The sequence below is a fragment of the Catharus ustulatus genome, chromosome Z (assembly GCF_009819885.2).
Source record: "Catharus ustulatus isolate bCatUst1 chromosome Z, bCatUst1.pri.v2, whole genome shotgun sequence".
In the NCBI taxonomy this organism is placed as follows: domain Eukaryota; kingdom Metazoa; phylum Chordata; class Aves; order Passeriformes; family Turdidae; genus Catharus; species Catharus ustulatus.
The window spans coordinates 32,961,696-32,975,568 of NC_046262.2; the positions used below are offsets into that span (position 1 = coordinate 32,961,696).

The 13,873-nt window shown below is 38.9% G+C and overlaps 1 protein-coding gene across 1 annotated transcript in view; it reads right to left on the bottom strand.

Annotated features, from left to right (window-relative positions):
• Positions 1–215: 215 nt before the first annotated feature.
• BNC2 (basonuclin 2) overlaps positions 216–13,873 on the bottom strand; it is a 352,999-nt gene continuing 339,341 nt past the window's right edge. Inside the window, exon 7 of the mRNA XM_033086194.1 lies at positions 216–400. Coding sequence (XP_032942085.1) covers positions 278–400 — 123 coding nt within the window. The 3' untranslated portion in view covers positions 216–277. The remainder of the gene's footprint in view (positions 401–13,873) is intronic.

Genomic DNA, 13,873 nt, shown 5'->3' on the forward strand with positions numbered 1-13,873 from the left:
GTTTCAGACTCACTGCTACAGGGCAGAAGGTGAAAGGTGCCTGAACAGTAACCCAAGTAATACTATACAGCATGCTGGCGAAAGACTTCTGGGGAATTCCTGAGCTGCAGTATACTGCACTGAGGATTATTCACTGGTACATGTGGGGCTAAGAGGCGCTCAGACATAAGTGGGCAACTAAAGAAAGAGAACTATGTTTACCGACACATTTGCATTACATGAGTTTATAGAAATAGTGAGAAGTCTCTGAGTCATCAGTCCAGAGAAAATACCGCCTTTAGGATGGGTTTTTTTCTTCCACCATCAAAAATTTTACTTGGGCTAGTGCTGGTGATTGTCCGTTTCCCCAAATCACAGAACAAGGGAAGAGCGTTGGAGGTCTCTTCAGTCCCAGGGGAACCTATAAGAGAAGTTTGAGAAAGAATTAAATGAAAAATGCTTGACATGTTATTAATTTTAAGTGCAGGCAGTAAATTTATGTAGAATGTGACTACCAGAGTGACCCATGGGTGAAAACAAATAAACTTTAAGTGACAGAAGAAAACTCTCAGGAATAAACTATTTAGCAAACACATAGAATTTTACTTCTCATTGTAGCACATATGGAGATAGAAATGTCCAGTTCTGAAGTACAGGTATGACAGGGAAGGAAGTGAGAAATACCACAGACTTCAGTGTAATTATTCACATGGGAACCCATGTTTACAGCCCCACCTGCAAGGATTAAATTAGTAAATTGGACTTTTTCATCTATAGCTGAATGAATTGTAGACCTCACACTATATATATAGTGCTGATAGCCAGTTATGAAATAGGCTGCAATTTTTCCAGCTTTCTGAAAGGGGAAAGGCATGCATGAGGAAAGAAAACTCACTCAAACTCTGCATGTAAGAAAATTTTTGGCAAATGGTGTCTACTTACACTTTATTTCTAAGCTCTCTCATGTCAAAAATCACCAGTTTGTCACAAAGGGGAACTGTAAAGGGCAGCTGAAGAAATTAAAAAATCTGTGTGCTGGATTTACTTACGTTTGCATAAGAATAGGCTACATTTTAATCTCCTGAGCTTTCAGAGGAAATACTCGTGAGGGTCAAAAGAGAGTAATTTAATTACCTCAGAGATTCACAAGAAATTAGGCTTCAGTGATGCCTAGGATTGGTTAAATTAATAGGGAATATGCTTCAGTCAGAATATTTGACAGTTATGCAGTAAATTTCTGGTACCAGTGCATTTTCAATGGCTTCAGTAGGGCCAAGATTTAGCTTGTGTTAGCTGTGAACCCAAGATGATTATTGAATGTGTTACTTCAGGTTACTGTTAGTGTCCTGGGAGAGGAAAGCATACTGGGGTCAATTCCATCTGCAAATGTATATGGAGCTACACTCTCAACCAGTCAGATGGAAACAATATAAAATGCTGAATATAGAAAAATTTGATTGAAGGTTGGTTTTTTTTCTTTAATTTTTTTGATGGTGTTTTGATTTAAGATTTTTTTGTTTTATTATTATTATTATTATTATTATTATTATTATTATTATTATTATTATTATTATTATTATTATTATTATTATTATTATGATGTAGTAGTAGTAGTTAAAAAATGCTTAAAACCAATTTTAAATGCCCTGGGAAATATAATGTTCAAAAGGAAGGTCATGGTACCAGATAAAAAGAAAAGGCCATGTAAAAGCCAGAGAAGTATGCAAATTCTGATCTCTGAGTATAAACATACCCAGTGCTATGAAACAAGTTTTCTGTGGATTTACATCAACATAGTGTGACCCAAAGTGTAGCCATTTATTTTATCATAAGCCTAAAACCAGATCCCTGTGCTTTGATGCCTAGTTTTGGCTTGCAACTGCACATGCATGTACCCACACAGATGCACTCACATTCTCTTCAACAGCCTTTCAGTCGTGCCACAGAGCAGTATGGTCTCTCTTGGATAAGCTGCGTTAAATTAAAATTAAACATCACCAAGCTTTGTGCTCAGCTCCCTCTGTGAATGTTCTGCTGTGAGTGTGCAGGGGGTTAATATCACAAATGTTCCACAGGAGGTTAGTGGGATTCAGTTTCAGCTAACATTTATTTTGCCAGCTCCTGTTCACTTTCATCTCTGCTTATGAACACTATTATCTTGTTTGTAATAATATATATAGATCACTGCAGCTGCGCTCTGCAAAATTCATCCATTTTTTGAACTTTGCAAAAAAACCCCAAAAAACCCGAAAATTAAAAAAATTCTTCAAGTCTTTAGCAATACTGACCCACCTTCCCAGCCTTGTTGCTCAGTCTCTTATTTACACTGCAAGAAAAACTTTCATTAAGAGTGGACTATCATGTTTCTGATGTAACCTCACAGCCAATGCAGTTTTTGTCTTTTCACTCAAGAATAATTGCCAGCTATTTATTTATTTATTTATTTATCTATTTTTTTATTTATTTATTTATTTATTTATTTAGGTGTGGGTTACTTCAGCTCCTCTGCTTTGTCTGTTCCTATTGCTAATTTTTTTGCTGCAGGCATTACCTTTGACACATGTATGACATGTGCAGCAGGTCATCACATTGTGCCTGAACTGTTCTGTCACTTGCTCAGTAGATTGCCAGCAATAATACTGGTATCTATACTCTTACAGAGCACTTTTCCTGTATTGTAAACGCAGCTTTCTGCCCTGGAATCAGTGATGCTAATAATTGACGAACACTGGAAGGGCTATCAGCATATTTGACATGTTGTTTCACAAACTTACAGAAGCATGCTAAGTGGCATGGTTTTCTATAGACATGACATAAACTCAGAAATATTTGTACTTTAAAATCCAAACAGCCTAAAGAAGGAAATGGATCTTTTAAACAGTCTGTACAGTACAGATAACATTGAAAAGCAAATGGGAGACTGTAAAGATGCAGGATCAGACTTGAATTTACACCAAAATTTTGAGCAGAAAGCCTCTTATATGTTTTCTATGTTCTGATCCTATGGCTTCTCCCTAGAAAGGCACACAAAGCAAACTTTCAGCTGTAAGTTCTTAAATGTTTACCTATCTCCTTATTACTATAGTACAGCTTACAATGGAACTATTATGCCAGAAATTGAATGGTGTGGTACAATAATTGACTTCTTTACCAGTTTCACAGTCTTCCTCCTCTTCAAGAAACAGAACTCATTGAATGACTAGGTCATAACTCTATTCTGCTTCTCTCATTTTGAGACAGAAAAAGGCAGACTAACTTTCAAAGCCCCTACCCTGGGCTTTCAAAAAGGCAGACCATGAAAGAAAGACTAGAAAAGGAAACAAAAAGGAAATGAAATGGAGATTTAAGTGGTTAGGCCTTGTGCTCAGCAGTCCTCAAGATCAAACTCACTCCTCTTCATGCAGCAGCTGGTATCAATGATCTTGCATTGTTCAAACAAGTTCCAGCATTTAGGGAGCTGGGACGCTGCCTTCTACTGCACTTCTGCAGAGGCTGCCTCTCTGGTTGCATCTGAAGTGTGCCTTCCAGAAACAGTTTTGCATTACTTCAACAAAGACAGGTACCACCTGTCCTCGATGTTTGAAAAAATGTGATAAAGGCAAAGAGAGAGTAATCTCTCTTAGGCATCTGCAGCTATCACTCTCCCTTTATATTTCATTTAGAGTACAACGTGAACAAAGAAGGAGTGTTAGACGTGCACACTGTAATGAAAATCCATGACTTGACCATGCATTCATAATTATTTTATAAATAAATGGCTTCTGGAGAGCCACATCTGTCTCTTCCAACAGAGTGTATGTCTTTCATTAATGTATTACAGGGTGAACGAAGCCAGCCTGAGTGCTTTGCTTGCATCTTCCTCTTCCTCTCCATCATTGTTCATGGATAGGTTTTTGTGGTTCGGAGAAAGCTGCATGCCCCACACGTCTCTGCAGGACTGATGGCTCATCAATAACATTAGCCAGCATTATGGTCTGCATTGGTGTAGAACAGAATCAATATGGCCAAGTAAAAAGTCTAATCATTTGACATGACCATCTTCAACAGAGCTTATGTTACAAGAAATGAGTTTTCTTAAGGAATCAGAATCAGCACTGGTTATTCACCCCACAGCAGGAACACTTGACAAAGATTTATTGTTTCTTGTTTTGTTAGCACTGCCACTTAAGCTGATAATAGTGAAATAATAATTCAGATGAATATTCAAAAAAATAACAAAGACTGGATTCTGAAAATACTGCCCACGTTTTCCTTAGAAGCTGAAAAGAGTCTCTATAGGGTATTTTGCAATGTGGAAAGGAAGCTGTCTCACTAAGAAATAAGATTAGTTTAAGGACTTTGATACAGGGATTCATGCCCTTTGTCTGACTGCGTTGCATTTGATTTTCTCACCCTCTATTTTTTTTTTTTTTTTTTTTTCTGAAGGGACAGAGGCAACTCTCACTTGTACAAATTGAAGTCACTTAACTGAAAATAGGATATTTCCAGGTTTCTATCAGTGTAAGTGAAAACAGACTTTGGCAATCATGTCTATGGCAATGTACATATTTTAAAGTTTCTCACTGATGCATAGCTTCATCTATGTGGTAATTATGGAGCTGTTTTACAATCAACTCCCTTTCTCTTCCTGCTCACCCCTCTGCATGCATATTCACCCATAACACAAGACCAACAGGGGTGCAACTATAAGATATTTCACTTTTATGAACTCTGCTGATCATCTGTTCTCATTTGTCCAGTCATCTGAGGGAAACCCTGTTCAATCATGTGAAGGTAAGGCATTAACGAAATCATTAGTGCAGCATGGTCAGGTTAATAGGCCCATGCCTGAGCCGTTTTTTTGGAGGCAACCTCCTACCTGCATCAGAGATACTTCAGCAGTGTTATTTCCTAACAGGTAAAAGAAAGTAATAGCATTTTGGAGGTAAATAGCTTGTTTGTGAATGGGCAAATGGACATGTTAACTACTCCCATCCCACTTTGTTAGAACAAAATAGCTAGGAAATTCTCATTTAGGGAAAAAAAAAAAAAGAAAGAAAAAAAAAAAGAAAAAATATTGAAACAGGTTAAGAGCTTGTTCAAATTAAATACATAATCAGAGGAAATTAAAGGACAGAAGCTTTTGCAGACTAGACATGAGGATAGGAGCAGAAAATTTGCTTAAGGCTATTCCGCCACTGCCAGGTAGGTCTTGATGCTCACCAACCAGTCTGTGGTATTTACATGCATCAGTTTGGTGCGCCAAATCTGGTTACTTCCTGGGTAGTGGTACACCTTCACTTTCAGGGTTACCAGTCACTCAATACTGTCACTTGCAGTGCTGCCAAATTTAGTCTTGTTTTATCCCTCTGAGGCACATACAGAGACATTCATGCTCTCTACTGATTTCATCACAGAGGGTGCATTGTTCTGTGTTTTTATTATTAGAGTAGTAACTGTGGGTTTCAGTCAAGATGGAGGCCTATAGCAATGAGCACAGACAAGGCAAGTTCTTCATCCCCAGGAGTCAGTGTCAAGTGCACATCAATACTGAAGTAGTTTCCCAGTTGCAGAATTCGCTTCCAAGTTTCCAGTGATTGTCAAAAATAAGACCCAAAAATAGAAGTATTTTGGGAAAAATTAACCCAAGATCTGTGTGTTTTGTGATTTGTCTTTTTTGTTGCTGCATGAAGAAAACTAAGGGGCTTTCAAGCTAATTTAGATTCTGAACATAAAGTGGGTTAGGTCTTTACCTCTCTAATTTTTTTTGGTGGGAATTCATGCTACGGAATATAAATACTGTTACATTAATTTAAATTAAATTATTAAAGTTTATTAAAGTAAAAAAACCAACAACAACAACAAAACCTCCAACAAAACCAGTAATTTTTTAAAGATTCCACCATTTATAGTGATCCAAGGGAATATTCTACTCTCAGAGCTCCAGGATCTTGATATATAACATCCTCATTTGTGTTAATGGAAACTTTGCCTCTTTGAATTCATGAGGACTGAAAAGTTTCACCAGGCACACAGGCCCTGTATAAATAAGCAGCACACAGCAAACATACTCTCTTAAAAAGATTATCACTTTGACAGCTATTCAGTTGGGGTGGCTTTTTCTGTCCCCTGGAATTCCCAGCTTGCCCTCTTAGCTACACAGAAGGTAAATCTGTATAATACTTCACAGCTGCCTTTACTGGGACCTGACACTGAGCTTACTGGATGTGCTTTCCTGGTACAAAGCACCTTGTCAAGTTTCCTGCTCTGGATGCAGTGAACGCAGCTGATGAGCTGTCTTATTAAAAGTTATGAGAAAAGGATGTTCATTCCATTACTTTCTGAACTACTGGATACACACAGTGAAGCTGCTGAGCCAGTTAAGTCCCTCAGAGTCATTGCTTCACACAGAAGCTGCATTCTAACATTTAATATCACATTGCTCCCGTGGTGGTCAACATCAGATTTTAATATTATGCTTTGTCTTGTTGTGTTTGTGCTGGCATTTTTTTTGTTCTGGTACCCTTATCATGATATTCCCTCATCACAGCAGAACAAACTTGAGCCTCGTTGTCCTGCTGGCACTAAGCACACTTGACAAACCTCCCAAGAGTTTTAAGCTGGGACTCTGCCATCCTTCTGCCTGTAGGGATGGGATCAGGGCCGGGATCCAGACCTCCCTGCACCTTGCCTACTTCAAAAGGAAAGGGCAGGGCAGTGCCATGCTTGTTGAGAAGCCAATCCTGAGAGCCAGAGGGAGGATAACACACAAGGGGCTGCACACAAGAGGGCTGGTGAGACATGGGTAATCAAGGACACCAGAGGTGGGTATACCGCAAGGAAAACTGAAGTGTCAGCCTACTGCATTCCTGCCCAGTCTCCTGTTGAGTCTGGGCTTAGGAGAAAGGGAAAAGACAGAGCAAAGAGCAGCTAAGAGAGAAGTGTCAGAGCCATAAGCAGGGCTGAGAAAGGGCTAAGCTGCAGCAGGAAAGCTGGGTTGAAAAAAACTGAAACAGCCTCCCTTTTGAAGATGATATAGCAGTTGCTGCAGTTGTTGTTCGATGGACCAGTTTCAGTAATGCCATGTATGCATACACCCATCAGTAAAAGAATGAGGTATTTTCTCAAGTAGTTCAGGTAAAAGCTGCAAACAATTTTTTTTCTCCACCACCTGCTTTGGAAAAGTGCTGGTACTTGGACTGGAAGAGCACAGTTAAAAGATGCAGTAAAAATTGACAAATCTTGGTATGGGAAGCTGAAAATACATTACTATTCCAATAGAACTATAAATGAAAAACACCTAAATTGAATAAATCTTGCACAATTATAGATCAAAATATGTTTGGATTTAATGACTTAGCATATACAGGCCTTGATTCTTGAAATCATTGCTGAGACTATGTGGCTTGCATAGGGATGCAACAGTAAACAAGTTGCCTGCTGCTGTGATGAATGCCATATAGTGGTGATGAGGGAAAGTGGATCTGTATTTTGCTGGTTTTCAGGTTGCTGGTTAGAACTCCTTCATGGGATCTGCTCCCTGCGCAAAACTGTGGCCATATAGATTCAGTGACAGCTAACAGTGTCAATAATGGACTCAATAATGAGCAGAAGAGAAACTCAGCCCAATAACAACAAATCCTCTAGGGGAGCATTAGCAGCAATAGCTGTCAGCCAATGTTGAGAAACTGCCAGTCTTCCCTGATGGCAGCCTGTCAGCCACAGGCTGCAGGAGGATGCTGGCCTGGGTGAGCTAGCAGTTGGGAAACCTTGGAAGGGTCAGGCTTGGTGGATGGCAATGTTCTACTCTACCAGATCTCAGCAGAGCTGGATTTGGTGGCTCAGATTTACCCAGAAATCTGTGGGATTTGGAAGGAGGTGGTGGTAGAAAAGGCAGGTGTCCCTCCTTCTTCTGCCCCTGCTTGTTCCAGCTCATGGCGGTATGTCTTGAGTGTGAGTGCAGTGTGCTGTCCTGTGCTTTCAGATGACAAGCAGGGATCAAAAACATTTTCAGTAGCTAGCCGTGATAGCCTAAGGAGCTATCAATTCCTTCTTGAGAAATGTGGAAACTACTTGAATGACTCTGATGTGGCTGGCCCCAGATGTCCACTGTGCTGACCTGATGGTTCCCAAACCTCCCCAGGCTTTCTGGATCTGTAGGCGGCTGCCTAAGCCCTCACTAACACTGAGCAAGCAGCTTCACCACAGCACCCCTCAGAAGAGGAGGGCTGAGCCTTAACACAGAAACCAAACTAAACCAAACCAAACAAAGAAATCAAAACAGCAAACAAACAAACTGACAAACTAAAAACTAACTAACTTACAAAAAACAACCAGAAAAGTAATTTTTATTGCCAAAGTCATTCAGGACATGGTTTCCACCAGGCAAATAACTCAGTGAGAATTAACTCAAAGTCTGTTTTCTCCAAGGTGTAACTCCTGTACTGGAGAGTAGTGTAGAGGAAGCTTGTTCCCCTTCTTGCAGCCATTCTCAGGGTTCTCTCTTTCTTGTCCTGTCTCTTATTACTCATACCTGTCATCTTGGCGTTTCTAGTTTTTGACTAAATTTGGTTGAAATAAGTGCGTTCATTTATACTAGTGGGGAGGAGAGATGCACCCAGGCAGATCCAGATTCATGCAGTCAGATGACGTAACACTCATTTCCTTATGAAACTAATTTAGAAATAAAATAGCAGTCTACTTTTTCAGGCCTTCCTGTTCTCAGTTTCTTCTGCTTTTGAAAGGTATGGTAGCTTAAAATAACCTCTATGCCATACCTAGAAATTTTCATATTATGCTTTTGTTGGATAATTTTTCTAAAACTTTTCCTGATTTAAAATTTAGCAAGTGAAAATGATCTTTTTTCCTCCTCCAATAACTTTTTTATAGAAGGTCTGAAGCTGATTATATTGGGATTGTGATTGCTTAGTGGCTAGACTAAAGCTGTTTCACAAGACAGAACTGATGTTTTACCTTAAATTAAGATGAGAAGTTTTCTCATTTTATGTTTTATAGAAAGACCCATTCTAAAATACAAGAGTTCAGTGTGTACAAAAATTCCTCCTGAGAACTTGCCTTAACATGATATGACTGTATTTTGCAAGCTCTTTAGTCATGCATTATTTTTATTTTATTAGATATAGTTGACCCTTTGATCTCAGTGAATTAACACTTTTACTGGTCCAGAGTCTGTGAGTCTAACTTGTGCTTGTTGACACTGTTTTTTGTGACCTGGTATTTTTAATCATGAAAATTCTTGCTATAGCTTATTAATTTCAAATATTTTCATTGAACTTATTCCCTGACATCCTCTTTGTGACTTAACAACAGCTTTCTCTGACTTTTCTGTATAGCTTAGCTCATGGAGCTTGCAATAGTGTAACAAAAGGTTCACCTGCCAAAAAAAAAAAAAAAAAACCAAAAAAAGAAAAAAAACATTGTAAAGCTTTTTCTGGGCTATGACCAGCTTAAGGAAAAAGGAAAATATCAAGTTTTCACAATAGAATAAGTGGATTTGTAGAGAAACTTGAAACACTGCACATTTCATGGATTGAATTCTTGTAGGCCAATAAGCAATGCATATACACGATAATGAAATTCTCCAGTTGCAGTTTACATTTCATTCATGCAGTATTTATACTGGAATCAGTGGACATTTACTGCCGTAGCACATCAAGGGTTTGACCATTGTTATTTTACTCTTAATTAGAAGACCAGGGCTAGGATATAGATTACAGTTTCCTACCAGCTCCAGGCATGTCAAACTGATTAGAGCCTTTCTTCACCAGGCTGGGCTGAACACACCCAGGCCAAAATGGAGCTCAGTGAGTGTAAAGTTATATGAATGAACGCCAGAGGCCATGGAAACAGGATGGAAAATTTTACACAGCAACTGCAATGTTTTATTATCTTGCAAAATAACAGAGAAGCTAGAAAATAATATTTTAAAATCCAAATTTCAAACTTTGTGTTTTCTCAAGTCAGGGAAGATATATCAGACAACCTGCAATATCAAATACCTGATTTGGTGCCTCTCAGCACCTTTCCCAAATCATTGGAAAAGGTATATTGTTAATATTATTCATCCCCAATGAGAGGGTATCTCTCTGAGATATATTCCACTGCAAAACAGCTCCTGTGAAACACTTAGGACAGGACTTCTACAGGAGTAGAAGTGGAACTTCTACAGTGTTACAGTGGAACACCTTTGCCTTAGATATCTTAATTATAAAATTTCACAAAACAATGGTGCAGTAAAATTCTGCAATAATTTTCTACAGAGGATTGAAAACATATTAGACAAATTAAATCAAGTGCTCTAACCAAGAAAACTTTCAGCAATCTTAAAATGTATTATTAGACAGGGTAAAGGTAGGAAGGAGAGGGAGCTGCATAAAAATACATTGGAAAGAAGGAGAAAAAGATCTTATATAGCAAGGATACTTTTGCTGACCCAAGACAGGGCTGATAAGGAGCAGAAAATACCATCAGATATGGCAAAAGTGTAGATTTTTTTTTCAGACATAGGAAAATGAGTTGGCAAGATGAATGCATTTAGTGTGCACTGTGGTACAGATGGGAATACCAAAAGGCTGTGAACTTATCCTCGTAACAGTCTGGTTACTTAGTTAAACACCACTGGATATAGATAAAATAAGATGGAAAGGAACTCCAACCCTAGCTTTTGCAGATAACCATATTTTTAATCTCGTCATAAACTGATTATATCTAAACTATCATCTAGCTAGTTCACATTTTGGCCTCTTCTGCTGATATTGGAAAGCGGGTCCAGATTGTCTGTTCTCCAGCACTTAAAATTGTTTCCACTTTCCAACATAAAATTATATATAATATATATTTTTTCTGGTTAGCATACATAGTTCTTCTTTTTCTGTAGTCTTTACACCCTGCTCCATTGTCGTAAGTTTTTACACAGCACAATAATTTCTCTCTCTCAGCTCTCATTTATTTGGCTATGAAAAACAAGTTCTTTTAAGTTACCACTATAAAAGTGCCTATTTTATTCTCTTCAAGCACACACAGACTTTCTTTGAATTTTTCTTTTTTGTCCATGGGCAGCTGAACTATATGCAGTGACTTAACCAAGTTTGGGGAAGTAGTACTGGTGCTGTCCAGACTCTCATGAAAATTACTTATCCGACAAATTCTGGAATCACATTTATTCAAGAAAACCTCTGCACTTCATTAGAAAGAATCTTCATGTGGTCTCACTTTATTAATCCAGTGAAAGTGGATTTTGCTATTTGTTATAATTTCGCAAAGCTTGAGTCAGTTTGACTTCTGGCAAGCTCCTAAGACTTCTAAAACATGCATTTTGGGCTTGCCAGTTTTGGTCTTCTTTGTAAATTCCTTTAAGGCTTTTTTTCTTATTACTGGCATTCCTTTTGACACATACTAGTAAGTGATATTTTCTTTAGCTACTGCTACAGTGTTTAGGAATGGAGCTGAAAATGGGATCTAGGTTCTACGTTAGTAGCACACTGCTCTCAAGAACTTGCCTTGAGAAAGGATTCCCAAGCAGCGCAGGAAACTTCAAAAGGGGCATTCAGTGAGTTCCATGTGGCATAACACTCAGATTGCTTAAAGCTCTTGGGAGGCTGGTATTCAGGGCTAGTACTCCACTGGGGTGCATTACCAGTTCAATGGCATTACATTCACAGCATATTTTGTTGAACTCTGTGTTGGTTGTTGTGGGAGGATCAGCAGAGAATTGCTGACAGAATGGAAATCCAGTTGAAGCACTAGAACAACATAAAGACATTAACAGGATATATCTTTTTTTTCTAATTACTTCAAGTTGCCACCTGAAAGCAGGGCTATTCTGTGTACTGGGATCCTATGGAAACCACAGCACACAAGCAGCACCTAGCTACCTTGGCTCTGCCACGACAGACAGGACTCTAAGCAGCAATGCCTATTTTGTCTGAATGTCATTTTGTGTTCTTTACTGTGAGGTTTCAGCTAAAGGTCACGGGAGAGCCACTGTATATTTTTTTCTTCAAATAAAATCAATTGAAGGACCTAGAACACAATAAGTTATGTTCAGGGCTGCACTTCCATGTATTCCCATTGGAGACCTATCAATGTGAACTAGCACTGTTGGGAAATATCTGCAGCTACCTCAGTTAATCAATATCTGTTCATTATACTGTCTCTGATGAATATGGGTAAGGATTGGATAAGCATGAGTCAGGTGACTTAAAAATAACTGCACCTCACATAAGATCAATAGAAGGAGGGTTTTTTTTTCGGTATCACTACAGCCAAACTAATGTACCTTTTATCTTCCTCTCTTCTTACCACCCCTTGCTCATTGTTGGTATATCAGTATCAGTGCAGGAGTGGCTTTATTAAATTAGGAGCACTTAATCTAATGTCATATTGTCAACTTGAAGGGAGTGAGCAAGCAGACAGCAGGTTTCAAGTGGCCTAGGGTGCTTCAAAAGGCTCTTACCCAAGCAGTTAGTTCAAAGCTGTGTCAAAAGCAGTCTTACTGGGCGCCTCATAATTTCATACTCTTCTCTGAGTATGAAAATCCTGTGCTAGAAAAAAATTTGGTTTAGGGGAATTCATGCCAATTATAGATGTGTTATGACAGATTAAAATATTATAATTATGCTTGGCTTCCACGCAGAACCACATTAACACATCAATGACATTTAATAACACGGCAGGATAACCACATGCCCCAACAAAGGTTGTCTTCCCCCCAGAGTTGCTCGGCTTTTTTCTCCCTTCTTCCTTCTTTTTCCTGCTGGATGAAATAGGGAACTGAATGTTTTTGCAGTATTGTTTTGGGGAAAAAAAGGAAATGTAAGGAAGAAAAGAAAGGGGACAAAAAGACAAAAAATAAAGGAGAGAAAGAATGTGTCAGAGGAGGAGAAGGAGAAGGAGAAGGAGAAGGAGAAGGAGAAGGAGAAGGAGAAGGAGAAGGAGAAGGAGAAGGAGAAGGAGAAGGAGAAGGAGAAGGAGAAGGAGAAGGAGAAGGAGAAGGAGGGGCAAGGAAACCTGAAGTGCAAGGGGAAGAGAAGGGAAGTTCTGGGAAGGGAAGGGAAGTTCTGGGAAGGGAAGGGAAGGAAAGATGGCATGTAGTTTAATGACATGAAGCTGACAACTGCAAGTCAGTAATAGATTAAAGGCATTCAGCTTGTTATTGAGCTGTTTATTTCAGGTTGATTAAAAACAGGCAAATGAAATAAACACTCTCAGGACTTTATTTAGTGGACCTGTGGCAGACGTCTTGTATCCTCATAGCTCATGACTCTCAACACATAAACTAAATTTAAGCTGTGAAGTAGCTGGATCAGAAGTGAAGTCCTGCTTTTAGAGCTAGACGTTTTGCAGAAAAATGGCTCTTGGTTGGGCTGGGAGGACTGAAAAAGAAAAGACCTTAGGAAAATTCTGAATCCATCAGAGAGTATGTATTACTCACCAATAACTTTTCTCAGACTTACCATTCTCAGTGTTTAGCAAATTCTGCTTATTTGGCTTTCACATCCCTTTCTTTCCCCACCTGTCCCATTCAGCTGGTGAATTGAGTTGCCTCCATTTTGCTGATCAAGAAACGTGAGACAACAAAAAAAGTTTGACTCTAGTCAAACACTGAGCAGCTGTTCAGTATTATCTGCAGTCCAGCTAATACTTTCAAGGGGGGCTCATTTGCAAGCAGATACCCATTGCCATCACATCAAACAGGACTGTACATGCTGGAAGTTCAGCACACACCCACTTTGAGGTGTGCTTTGAGGCATCACCACCCCAGTGCTCAGCATTTCATGGAACTTAACAAGCTGAGTTTTATTTTGGCCTTCCCTTGTAGAATGAACAAATATGAACTTTATTGCAACTCATTGTCTTGGACATGCTTGTAATATGGCCTTTTTTGTCTCTACAA